The sequence below is a fragment of the Haliotis asinina genome, chromosome 2 (genome assembly GCF_037392515.1).
Source record: "Haliotis asinina isolate JCU_RB_2024 chromosome 2, JCU_Hal_asi_v2, whole genome shotgun sequence".
Classification (NCBI taxonomy): domain Eukaryota; kingdom Metazoa; phylum Mollusca; class Gastropoda; order Lepetellida; family Haliotidae; genus Haliotis; species Haliotis asinina.
The window spans coordinates 91,074,075-91,088,023 of record NC_090281.1 but is presented as its reverse complement, the minus strand read 5'-3'; the positions used below and the strand labels follow the sequence as shown (position 1 = coordinate 91,088,023).

The following is a 13,949-nucleotide window of genomic DNA, read 5'->3' as shown; positions in this document are numbered from 1 at the left end:
TAAGATTGATTGTAACTAAGATTGTTCGGTGCAAGCGGGCCTAGGGTTTTGAGCATGATGAGTGAACACTTTCAAATTAACCACAAAACTATCCCTGAGTACAATCAAAGTTTCACTGAACATTGCTTTCATACAAACTATCTGTGACAGAAAAGATGCATCAATATATTTTTATATTACCTGGATTAGTAAAATCTTTGGACGATGTTTAATGCAATAAACTTCATAACATAAAATACAAACATAAATCCTATTGCATCATTACTGATCAAATTCTCTCAATGAAAGACATATTATCAAAGCATAAGTAACGTGTGTTTGTTTCATGTTCATCAATTAGTTCAGACATAACTAGTATATGAGAAAACGTGATACACTACAGCCAATTCATAGCATCATTTTCAGAACAGTTTTGTGTTATCATATGGAGCTGCAGATACTACTAACACTAAACAGACATTCACTTCAGGCTTCAGACTACTGACATGATTGATGCACAATAAAACTATTGGGTTAACATTTCTCATGTTCATAAATATCCAATGGGTCTGTCATGGTATATATTACAATGAGAGATTGAATCAGTGCCTATATTACAAGGTTTGTGATACATCTATATGTATTATGATCTGGTAGTAATATGTATAGCATGTAACACAGTAACATATATGTAAAGTGTATCATAATACACAGTGTTTGTGTATTCAACACTTGCATGGGATGGGGGTAGGTAGTCTTGCGGTTAAAACATTCACCTGTCGAGCTGAAGACCCAAGCTCAATATCCCACATGGGCACAACACTATGCTATATATACAAGAAGTAAAACTAAGGTACCAAGTTACCTGACGATGCCGACAAAGGTCATGATCATCGCTCCCTCTATGATTCCGGCCTGCAAACAAACAAAATGAGTTATTGATACATTACAAAAAGGATAGATATCTGGACTTTCTGAATAATGTCTCTCCAATGTTTATGGTTCAACTAGTACACATCAGACAAAGAAGACATGTAAAACAGAATGTGTGTTCTTTCCCTAAAAGCTGTGAACATTCAAGCTAGCACAAACGATGGGGTAGTTTCCATCCCTTTATAACATGACCAAAACATCTGCTGTAAGTTTCCTTTGAAAATGAATCATTTGAGCCACACACAGGCATTTGTGTCCCCAATTTCACAAATAAAAGTATTAATGACAGCATACTTGTGGGATACATAATTGATGCTCTGAAAAATATCGTATCATGAACAAAATGAACAAATGACCTCACTGTTCTTGCGCAAAAAAATGATAAAATTTAAATGGAATCTGAAAATATAGTAACTTTCATGCTGATCAACTTGTTTATGAGCAATAATAAATTATATCACTTGTGGGTTTGCAGAGTCTTAGAAGTAAGATGATGATATAATGATATATGGTAGTAATATGGTTTTGCTGCAGATGCTGCTTACATGTCTTTCTTATTACTACTCACAGTCAACGTGGCAAACCCAACATTGTATTACTACTGTCTTATATAATAGTACTTGAATCTCTGCCACAAACACGTACATTATTGCCATCATTGTAGTTCACTGAAAAGCTCCCATGCAATGCCTTAACAGCAATCCTGTGAGGCAAGAAAGCATGTCTTTGTTCATAAAACTAAATTACAATCTCTTAGTCTTACATACTGTATTTGATCAACAGACTAACACTAACAGCACCTGTCCATCAAAATTGAACATATCATACTGCAGGATAGTCTGCAATCTTCTGATAAACCAACACGAAGCCACTGTCTCTCTTCCACTACTGTTGTACACTGTCACACTAATATGATCTTATGGTTTTAGATTTCTAACAACCTGAACAACATATCAGATGATGTAAACCAGTTATGACCTGTTGTGAAATATTACTAAAAACTTATAATTCCATGCACTTTCAATTCAGGTAAGTTATCCCCACTGCACTGCATCTGATATAAATGTTTCCTTTTGAACTTTTAGTACATCATTGTTCATACTAATCCAAATCAGACTGCACATTCTTTAGGTTACTGTACTGATTATGTTTTTAAGATTTAAAGGGGGAGTTTGATAATTAGCATGGTTAAGGGTCCAAATAATCTCAAAGTATTTCACCCCCTTCGGCTTACAACATTTAAAATGTGTAGTTATCACAGCATTGAGAATTTCATTTTCAATGCTTTAATGAATTACTTCCAACAAACAAACATGGCTTGAAACATCTTTTTCTTGGTACATTCACTGACATGATGATTTAACCCACTGCAAATACACTCAATGGAGAAGCAAGAAGATTGTTTAGTTGTGTAGCAAAATGTGAGTCCTCAAGTGGAGAGAGCCACTGTCAAACTGGATCTAGCGGGTTTCCTCTTCTTACAATAAACATGTTTTCTGCTGAGATTGCTGATGCATGATACTTTGTATCCTCTTCCTTACACCTCATAATGTAACTTCCTTGTTATGTCGCAAAAATAGGAGATGTCTCAATAAGTCAGTGGAGGACCACCTAGTTTTTCACCGAGTTCAAGATTTGTACATGTAATACACCTGAGTGATCAAGCAGATGATAGATGCAGATGTTAGAGGAGGAGTCTCTTCATTTAAAATCATCAAACATTCTTACGATAATGTTTTATAAAAATATTTTTTCAGCTGCTATCTGTAAGTACAGCCAGAATAGGAAACACCAGTATACTATCACAAGAAATTAACATCTACAAATTAGGGACTGATGGGTACAGTTATTGCTTATTAATGTGTAACCACTGAAGTGTTAATTATTCCAGGTTCAGAACTGACAAATTGTTACTGAAAATAGTTTATTTGAATCAACTAGAATGTCAAAATCAAGATCCCAAAGCGAGATGAATTTGACGTTCTGGTGATTTCAATGATTGCATTGCTAGCTATATATCGGGGAAGTACGTTCACCATCAGAGTGCACAAATTGCTTCATGAGTATTGCAGATGCCCAGTTCCTGTCATGAGACTTTTTACTGACAATTGATATGTAAAGAGCAAATAAACATCAACATTATTTACCCAGGAAGCCATGTGATCGAAACACTCTCTCACTATGCAGAGGTGAAAGTATGGCTCATCGTGGAAAACATATACAAAATACCCTAATGTGGCAAGCGGCTACAGTTTTGCCGATGTTATGTCATCAACACTATATTTGCAGGAAACACATGATATTTTTGTGTGAAATAGATGAGCATATCTTTATCACTCAAGGTTAGCAAAATCAAAACTTTAAATGATATTTATGATAAAAATCATGTTTTGGGGCTAGAGTGCAGTTTATCGGGTTCGCTACCCAGGGACTGCTGAGCGTTTGCTTATGAACGCGCTGAATTTACCATTGGCACCCCCTTCTAGATCCTTAGGGTTAGCGAGTAAAGGTAAGGGTTGGCTTACCTCTGGTGTGAGTATATCCATCCGAAAAATAAATCAGAAAAAGTGCGCCTGGTAAAGTGCACTACTCCCCATTTTTGTCTTATACCGTCGAAAACCAACAACACTGGGATATATCACTGACAAAAGGCTTGTCACGGTTATAACAAATGATGGCCATCAGTTCCAACTGATATACGTGTGATATACAAATAACAGGTCAAAAGTATATTAACATATACTTCGCACTTATCACAGAGAGATGGACCAGTAATGCATATTCAGTTCACTTAAAAAACCCACACATTTGATTTTTATCATGAATTTATCAATTCATAGTGTTGGCATTTTTTCTTTTACATTGAAGATTACCTGCTTGTATACGTAACAGCTGCTTACGTACATCCCAACAGGAGTTGATCACTGAAGTCTTTCCCAGGTTATACACAAGGCATGAATACGATAATTCTTACTACAAACTAACTTAATACTGACGCTTTCGTTAATGAGTCTGATAGATTATTTATAACGATAAATAAGCTCGCCGGCGATCAAATGTTTACCTCCTTGAAAGCAAAAGGGAGCCCCAGAACTCCAGCTCCGATGAAGGATATGAATATGCTGGCGAAGATCTTGAGAGGATGGGTTGACCCCCCTTGTAGATTTCCTCCCCCTACAGACATTTTGTTGTCTTCGGTTGTTTTCACAAAAGTTTTCCTTATCAACTTGTCATGGGCTTCATGCCTGTCAATAGCAAACGTGGAAGTGTTACGCCATCTAGTGACGTCTCATAGGGGCAGATAACTCTACACACACGTGTCAACTCATTATTATGGACCGCGAATAAGCCGTAAAATATACGTGCGACATGCAGTGATGTGGATGTGGAATAGAATGAGAAATTATACGTATGGATTAATACGATGTAGTCAGAGTATTTGCTTTTTATTGTAACTTTTTATCCAGAGGAAACGTTTCTGACAATTTCCGGTAAAACACAGATTTTAGGAAAAGACAATTTTCTATTGTTTGTCTAACTTTTGGTGTAGGGGAGGGGTGCACATGGAATACAAAAAAATACAAACACAATGCATTGGAATATACATTCTCGATGAGCGATGTGGCATAGTGCTCAAAAGGAAAGATAAATCCAATGGACACACCATTGTGTACGAATGTCGGTTTGACAATGTAATGTTTCTGTTTTCCATACTCCTCCTGGTCGACGGCGTAGCCCAGGGGTTAAAGCGTTCGCTCGCCTCGCCTAAGACTTAGGTGCGAAGCCTATTTCTGATGATATTGCTGGAATATTGTGCTGAAGACTGCGTAAAACTATATTCATTCACTCACCGAGCGGCCGCCGTCTTTCATCTTAACATCTTTGGTCTTTCTTCTCAATGTTCAAAGCGGCGTTTGTAGTAGGCTCAATTTACTTACTAATTAACAGATTGCTAAGCCCCACATCCGAAGCCGTTTTGATACTGGGCCGTTTCGCTTCCTGTAGCCTAAGATATGTTGCGATTGTCAAATATATGTGTCGAACAAAGACTGCGTACAGGAAATACATAAAGACACATTTGACATATGCCAAATTGCCTGACTACTTACTCCAGCCTTTGACAAGGCCGGTATAGTTGGTATGACACGAGAGGTAATGCGTTAGAAAACCTTGTTATATAATGCTAATTTAGTCTATATCACACTAGTGACAACAAGCAAAGTAATTGTTTGATGCAATATATATTTACTATTCATGAAGTATGTTTCGAACGAATAGATGAAAAAGATGTCTGTTGTTTTAGCATTTCCATTTATATATTGTATACACAGGCGGCATTTGTCATGCACTCATGCAGTCATATCGATGTTATCCTTTTGAAATTCTTGTTCCTGACACAACGGGAATTCCGATTTCAGTCACACACTGACTCACTCACTGACTCAATCACTCAGAGTAAAGCTGTATTTGTTAGCACTCGCTCCCTTTCCATAACGTGTAAGTTACCATGTGGTATTTTCCGGCATAGCCACAAACGGCCAAGATCCGATGATCTTACTAAGAATGTGTAATCCCAAGTATATCACATGTCACGCCTTGTTTACTTTATTATATTTATGCTATGTTATCCAAGTTGTTTTGTGATATACATGTCAGTAAAATACAGATGAGAGATCACAGACACCCACAAACACTCTCAAAACGCACACAGTCAGAATCAAACATGTATGCATGCACACACCACACACACACACCACACACACACACACACTCACACACACTCACTCACACTCACACACACTCACACACACTCACCACACACACATGAAGAGAAAGGGAGGGAGTCTGAATAATAACGTATATGCACACATATCAATGACGCACACACCCTCACAACACTCGCGCGCGCACGCACGCACGCACGCACGCACGCACGCACGCACACACACAGACAGTAAGGACACCCAAAGACACCATACAAAGAGAGAAAGAGAGTGGGAAAGAGTCAGAATCAAACATGTATGTAATGTATGTACACACACATACCACTGACACAAACACCCTCACACCACACACGAACACACACGCACACACACATACACTAACCACCACCATCATACTCTTTCTTACGCCTGGATCTCTCTCTCTCTCTCTCTCTCTCTCTCTCAGTCTCTCTCAGTCTCTCTCTCTCTCTCCCTCTCTCTCTCTCTCTCTCTCTCTCAACACACGCACGCACCACACAACCAGTCCAATATCTAGCTAGCAGTGTTTGGCTACCACTACATCCAGTACTAAACTTACGATTCCCAAGCCACCCCGCATGTCACTAACTGTACGTACTATATCTTACATCTGATTTTCACTTTGTTTCACATTCACTAATACCAATGGCACAATCTCAGGTTCTCTAACACATGTAGATTTAGTGAATGGGGTGACACCTTTGTGATGAAAACGTATCGGGATGTTTGTAAAGTGACAGCTGGCGAATTAAACGTTTCACGTGCCTGTCATATAATTCATCTCGTATACAAACGATACCCTACATAAATCTATAGCACGACATTTACTTCTCATTACGCACCACGTGTGATCGCCTCGTATTGTATAATGGTTTAATTTAAGCAGACACTTCAATGACAATCTCCTATGCATATATAAAACCCGCGAATTATCATATAGTATGGTCTGAGCTAGATGGGGTAGGCATCAGGAAAAATACGTTGCGATCATTATTTGGGTGTATTTCCCTGTCGTAAATATCATGAATACATCTACTGAGTTATGCGAGCTGTTTATTTATCTGATGACAACAGTATGGTAATGAAACTGGCCTGACATAGTTCTGACACACGTGATATGAAAACCGTGCTTCGTCGTATTAATCATTAGCATCCTAAGTATCTTCACATTGATTTTTGGCCTCGTGCAGAATGCTATTGGATAATTGCCCAGACATTTTGGGAACAGTATTCGATGTTGTCATGACGTTTTGACCTTTGTTTATTTGTTTGTTGCAGCTTTGCATTAATCCACCGTTCCCTTACAACATAAAATAACTCAATATACCTGTCAGACTGAAGTCAAGTCATATCTACATTTTAGCTCTTTTTCATTTCATAAATAGGCTTCTGTGTATATGGGTATCCCCGAGTTTTATGACACTGCTTGGGTTTTAGGTTAAAGACTTCTAAGAGTAGTCTCTACTTTGTCCCCATAGATGTTGGTTTAATATTTATCCTTCCACTCAGAAGAACAGATGAAAGACCATGAAAGATGTACTCAAAGACACACGCGGTCACAGTAGAGTATAGTGTACATTTTTGTTGTCGGTTCCACGGGTGGGCGTGTCACAAGGGGGTGTGGCATTCACCATGTTTTGCAAGCACTGAACAACGGTTTACAGCAAGATCATACGATCAAAAAGTTGATCGAAGATATGAGTTCCTCTATAGGCTTTGTACAATAATAGGTGTACTCATTCAGAATTGTATTTCGTCTAGGACGAATAGGGAGCCAGGTATCAACGACAGAAAACATACGTTTTCATATATGTTCGCATTCTTGTATCAACTGAATGTTATTTCGCAACTGTATCAGATACCGAAAGAAAGGTTAATTCACGCTCAAGACCTGAACAATTCCGCTGTCCCGAGAATCCATGTAAATACTGAGTGAGCTAGCCCTGTCCGGACTGTTGAAACCAGAAGCTAACTACACAAGCACGCATGCACAAACACAAGCCTATACACAACTTGACGCGCAGTGAGCTATACAAGAAAGAGAATTATAACGCGACATTCAACCCAAACGTCTGAAATTTGGATTCTGATGGCAACAGTGATACAAGCAGCCGTAAAATATAACGTTGTCACCGAAGGGTGGGCAGATACTGGCTGTAAGGAGTTTGAGATGAGGTAGGTTTGTCGCTTTCAAGGTTATTGCTCCCACATAATTACGTACATGCACACGTGTGTGTGTGCGTGCGTGTTCATAGACTATGCTGTCCTTACTCTAACAGTCCCAGTTCCAAGCTAGTCTGTTTCATCCCATGAATGTCGAGCGCAAGACCAGGCAGGGTAAAATCAAGTATCATGTCTTAACGTCACGTGGTACAACACCTGGAAATCCAGCTCCTGAAATTATGCTCTCCGGTCAGACGTTTTACCTCTTTTAGACAACGATATATAAATATGTAACAATTCTACATGTGTGTTGAAATATGTAATTGTACAAATTGCAAAAGTTTAATAGTACGGAGTGGCAAAAGTAAACACCCCAAGTTCTTTTCATAACGCAGTTGGAAATGAAGTAAATTTGTTTATAATCCGTGGACAGGTCATTGTGAGGGTTAATCATATGCAGTGAGTGAGTGGAGTTACTTATACGCTAAAGTAGCAATATCACAGCAATATCACAGCAATATTCCAGCAACATCACAACAATATCACGGCAGGGCAGGGGACACCAAAATGGCTTCATATATTGTATCCATGTGGGGAATCGAACCCGGGTCTTCAGTGTGACAAGCGAACGCTTTAACCACTAGGCTACCCCTATAACATAACGAAGTAAAGAAGAGTTGGAAAGAAGACTGTTTGATATGAATTTGCTCCACATGACCTCTATCATTTGTAAATGTGTGCTAAAAATGTAAATGTATGGATTATAATAAATTGAACATCTCAGCGAAACCAACCAACACTGCCGTATTTTCAAATTTAAAAACATAAATTTAAATATTTTGAAATAAAATTATATTTAACTGAAGCCATGAAGAAGTACCCTCTCTCTCAGTGCTGACAAGATCCTTGTGTAATTTATAATATATATTATGAGTATTATAAAATAGTAAGTACCTAACTTAAAATGTTTTCATATCTTTGAACGGTATTGCAAGCTGTAGAATATTTGCAGAAACGGTTGCCATTGATTTCCAGTCTTTTATTCTATCAATGTGAATAGCTGCGTCCAACCCGTTGTAGAGAATTTGCTTCATAGGGGTATTAGCGTCGGAACCCCAAAAGAGCATTGATACAAGTATTAATTGAAATTCTAAAATCAATTCAAAGGAACAAATAGTGTCATTATGTTTTTTTTCTGTATATGTGCGGCCCAACTTTAAAGACATTCATAAAAGATTATCTGGGTTAATCGCCAGCCTAGGTCACACGTGTTTTATTCGTAGACTATGGTAATTGTAAACTATCCCCCTACTACTTATGTATTGACACAGTGTGACATGTCCGATACCTATATATATGTCACACCTGGGCTGTTCGATGACAGGTAATAAAACACTGATCAGTCGCCTCACTGATGTTAACCCCCTACACGCTGATATCTAAATGTACCACGCACCACGTTCGGGGGATTTAAGTCAATATATTCGTCACTACATGACACATTTTGCTTAGATCTTCCTTAACGTGAGGCCTGATTCACAACGGGCGTACTGTTCAAGGCGCCCATAAAATCCTTGACATGAAACGGATCCGCTTTCAAAGCAGAAAAGGAACGCAAGTTTCGAAAGCATGAAATGCCTTAAAAGTATGACAAGTATTGTTTGTTTGATGTTCACGGGTACGGTGTTGAGTATTAAGAATGTAATACACTTGTCCAGTCTGTGTTATGCTCTGAGACTGTTTTCGCCTCCCATCTTTCATGAGATGTTAGCCAAGTGGTTAATGCCTTGCGGTGAAGGTCCGGGTTCGATTCCGTACGTAGGTACAATGTGTGAAGCCCATTTCTTGTGTCCCCTGATATTAACTAAAAGCGGCATCAAAGAAGACTCACTCACTCGCTCTGATGATCATATATATTCTTTAAAAAAAAGAAGGGGACCCTGAACCTTCAATTTGGATAGGAAGTGTAAATGTTAGCAAACGTTTCAAGTACAGACATCTTATGAACGCACCACCAATTCCCTCTATTACCACCCATAAACACAACGCTATGCAGGTGCACAACGCAGTAGCCCCATTGTGAATTGTTTTTACGTATAATATTATATCGCAGAGGAAATCGTATTTACAGTCTTGAAAGGGTTAAGTGTGACCGAATATTGAGTGACTGTAGGTCAGCGGCTCTCAAAGATCTTCATGGTCTGCGATATTAAACTGTGTTAATGAAATACATTGTATTCATACATTGGCGATAATATGTCGGCGTGCACGTCTTCAGTGTGTCTGGCCATAGCGCAATGAAGAATACAGTGACTGGAAAATATAACTTTACTCTGATGAATAGTGTTAAAATCGTTTTGGGAGAAACAGGATTTTCAATTGTGTGGACTTCTATAGACGTTAACAGAATTTCTTGAAAAATAAAATAATGTATATGTGAAATTTAAAGGCCAGTTTCTACAATCATGGCATCTTAATTCGTTTCCTTCGTCGAAAGGATAGTGTTATTCTATGGTCAGAGATATTATAAAGTTATAAGCACTTGTTGACGTTACCTTTTAATTTTAAATCATGAATTTCAAAATTAAGAGGAATTATTCACCAATTTCCAACTGAAACTGGGGGTTGGGTATATTTATTTATTTATATAATAGAATTTTACACAAGTGGAGGAAAATTTATGTCTAGTGGACATTCAGGCTTTAAGGAAGCAAAAGCGCAAAACCTGACATTCTGAACATTTGTCGATTTGAAAAAAACAAACAAATCCCGGAACTGCCAAAATATATAGTCCCACTGTCGCTCTTTGTAAGTTTGCTACTTTTTTATTGTTTTTTTTCAACAGGATCTATTCTAATATAGATCAATCATTTAGTTATTCAGAGGTGGTAGGTTTGGCTTGAGGTTAAAACAATCGCAATTCTGGTTTCGAATCTTTTTTATGGCAAAGTGTAAACATTACAGCTGGATGACTAAAGCAGCCTACAAGCCATTTCTACTTTCTAAAAGTTCCAATGTTTCCCTTCTCCAACAAGGGCAAACGGAGACAAAGCAACTGAACCCTTATTAACCTTTAAGGTGAGTACACCCCCGATTCCAGCACTCACAGATAATAGCATCTGAAGGCAGTAAACCTCATCACGAACGACACCCACCCCATCAATCTGTCAGCACCGCCTTGATCATCACATCAAATACGATCATCGGAAGTAACAACTCGAGACTCACACAATACTTTTGTATTTCTCAACAGATAGTCATAATCTGCATACAATGGACTGCCACTTAACGCGATGGCCACTTCAGCTACCCCGGACAAGAAACCATCTTCTTGAGTAGAGGGTGATGCCTTGGCTCTGTCTTCAGGTAGATATGAGTCGGTCCAGGTGTATTCTTGGTATTGTGGTAATCAAAGACGCTCAGGTACACGGCATCGGGCCGCCAACATGTACAATAAAGACAACGAACCCACTTCCTTTTTTGGGCCGGGGACTGTGGACAGACAATAGGTTGCTGGGATGGGATGTGTTTTATTTCCCCCGCAATTACAGGTAATTGTCGCGCAGATGGAGGCTATCAGAGGACAAGGGGACATTGATTACTTTACGATGGGTCGTATGTATGAAAATGTGCTCAAGAAGGTATACATTGCCACCAGATGCTCCTGGAACGATCGGTTGGAAGGTTCTGAGCCTTTATGTCTTGGTGTATAATTGTTTTGGTGATTGACGGAAATAGGAAATCAACTTCAAGTGGTGTGCTGATTTTTAGTAGACAGCCCACAGACATGCATGTGATTAAGCCTGTACATTAAACAAATGCATGGACATTATCACTCAAGCAAGACGTTAGTCAATGAGAGCACCCACCATATGTTCATTTTACGGTCTTTTTTTTAAATATGAAATAATTTGTTGTTGGGTTTTCTGCTGAAAACATAAAGCCTTTGATTTGTGTAACCATGACAACATAATGGGCTTCTGTTTTCCATGTAATGTTAAATATTGTCAAGACATATTTCATCTAGACCATCTTATGTATACATTGTGTGTATGTTCATCACCAATGTGATTTTATTCTCATAATATCGACTGGTCTTTGCTACGGTTTTTTTTAAAAAGTTGAAAAATAACGAAACAATGAAGTTATCTAAAGAAATGTTTTTAACATCGAAAGTCTGTTTCAGTTTACAATTAACCCCAATGTACTCAACAACAATACTGCAGACTGGCTCAACACTTTAAACTAAATGAAAAGTCATGATCATTATATACATTTCTTTTATCCAGACACAGGTATTCGTTTAAACGAGCTGTCCCTTATTACGTTAGAACATGATACTTGTTGTTTCCCTGTGAACAGGGAATAAAACAAGGTGAGTGAATATGGTTTTACGCCGCTTTTAACAATAACCGGGTAGCCTAATGGGTTACTGTCAATATCGCCACGCCGAAGGCCCAGGTTCGAGAGCCATTACTTAAAATGTGCATGCACAGAGGCGTGTGTATCGTACAGACGTCTGGCAAGTGTCTGTTTTAACCACTAGACTGAGCTCCGGGTACTTACCAAGGACGGCGGGATACCTCAGGATAATTTTCTGCACACCATGCAGTCGTGTATATAGGTTGTCTTTTTGTTATTTTGAGATTCGGCAGTTGGAGTTTATTGTAACATTCAAACGAGTTAGCATGTCGTTTATGCTTTTAGTATACCCGAGTTCCTATGTGGGTAGGTAGGGTGCCCTATATGGGTAAGTAGGGTACCCCTATATACAATGAGAACCCAGGTTCGCCTTGTCCGCATTAAGAACAGACCACCGTGGATTCTTTAGAGAGTCGGGCGATTGATAAAATTCTGAAAAGAAATAGACAGGAAATGACACGTCGATACACTGGGATGTATTTGATACAGGTATTAAAGTGTTTTGCACCTGAAGTTTGATGATCTCGCTGACTGTTTTCAACCTAGAAAAGTTTTTCGTGTATAAAATGTATAAAATATAAACATGTAATGCACGTAAATATAATATACATATATAAAAATAGTTCCTAACTTGAGTATTCTTGTGAGACACAGTTGATGCCTTAACCCCGAAGCCTGGTTTCGTCATTATGTAACTTAATCCACGACCCGTCATGTCGGGAGTATATTGTGGAACACGCTTACAGCGAACTGTTTCTTTGGTCCATCTTACTGGCTGTATGTTTTAGTCGAAATGAGTAAAACAAACTACTTTGAACGAACTGAAATTTGTGATCCCATTGCATGCACGCCATCAGTGACTGATACCAGTTTGGCTAAGTTTTGAACTTAAGGTACAGAACTGCTTCGCTCGCGGATCGCTTGAAAAACCCTTTTATTGCACTCTACTGTTTACATGACTTTCATATTAATGACAATAATCATATTATTTGAGTTTACATCGTAACGACTTACTTCAACAGATAATGATGCTGTTCCATTTAATGTCAGAAAGGCGTATATAGATGTCAGCATAAGAGCTTCATTTTACACAATTATTTTCGGAAAACCGGTTGAGCACTTTAAGGTTAAAGCGTTCTTCATATATTCAGGTTCGTTCCTTTGGCTGGATACGGCGTGACTCTCAAATAATGAGGTAAACACACAATAACAATATTTCAATAAAAGTTATACTCTGTTCATGTTAAAAAGGGGGAATCACGCGCACTCTTGTACAACAGGTAGTTAAGCTCACGTATTTTACAAAAGGTTATTAATAATAAACTGTCATTATAACTGGTAAATGAACTTTCTTTTCATAATTTGTAAAAAATTCATAAACTCCTTCTAATAGCATATAAATAATTTTCTAAATATCTTCAGTTTCAGGACGTTTGCAAATACTTACTCAATAAAATGTTATCCTAGGCTGTTCTCATATCATTTCGGCTACGTTATTCTATTATGAAACCAACATAATATATAAGGGACACCTGTTCCAAAGACCAGTACTTTATGCTAACACCACGCCCTTTTTTCATCATCAGTGCAACGGGGAGTTCCATTTCTTTGTTTGTGTGATTTGAGGGGACAATGTACATACATACATCTATTGAAATAGGCTCACATAGAAGCTTAACTTCAAGTCAGCGCCCGATCTGGTATCATATC

The 13,949-nt window shown here is 38.3% G+C and overlaps 1 protein-coding gene across 2 annotated transcripts in view; it reads right to left on the bottom strand.

The window, feature by feature from the left end:
- Positions 1–4,809, bottom strand: part of LOC137274582 (uncharacterized) — a 41,372-nt gene extending 36,563 nt beyond the window's left edge. Inside the window, exons 1-3 of one of the 2 annotated variants that reach the window (XM_067807848.1) lie at positions 4,764–4,809; positions 3,977–4,157; positions 845–894 (exon numbers count right to left, since the gene is read on the bottom strand). In XM_067807848.1, coding sequence (XP_067663949.1) covers positions 845–894; positions 3,977–4,096 — 170 coding nt within the window. In that variant the 5' untranslated portion in view covers positions 4,097–4,157; positions 4,764–4,809. Of the gene's footprint in view, positions 1–844; positions 895–3,976; positions 4,192–4,763 lie in introns of those variants that run through there. The other variant, XM_067807849.1, reaches the window with a different exon arrangement.
- Positions 4,810–13,949: the final 9,140 nt, after the last annotated feature.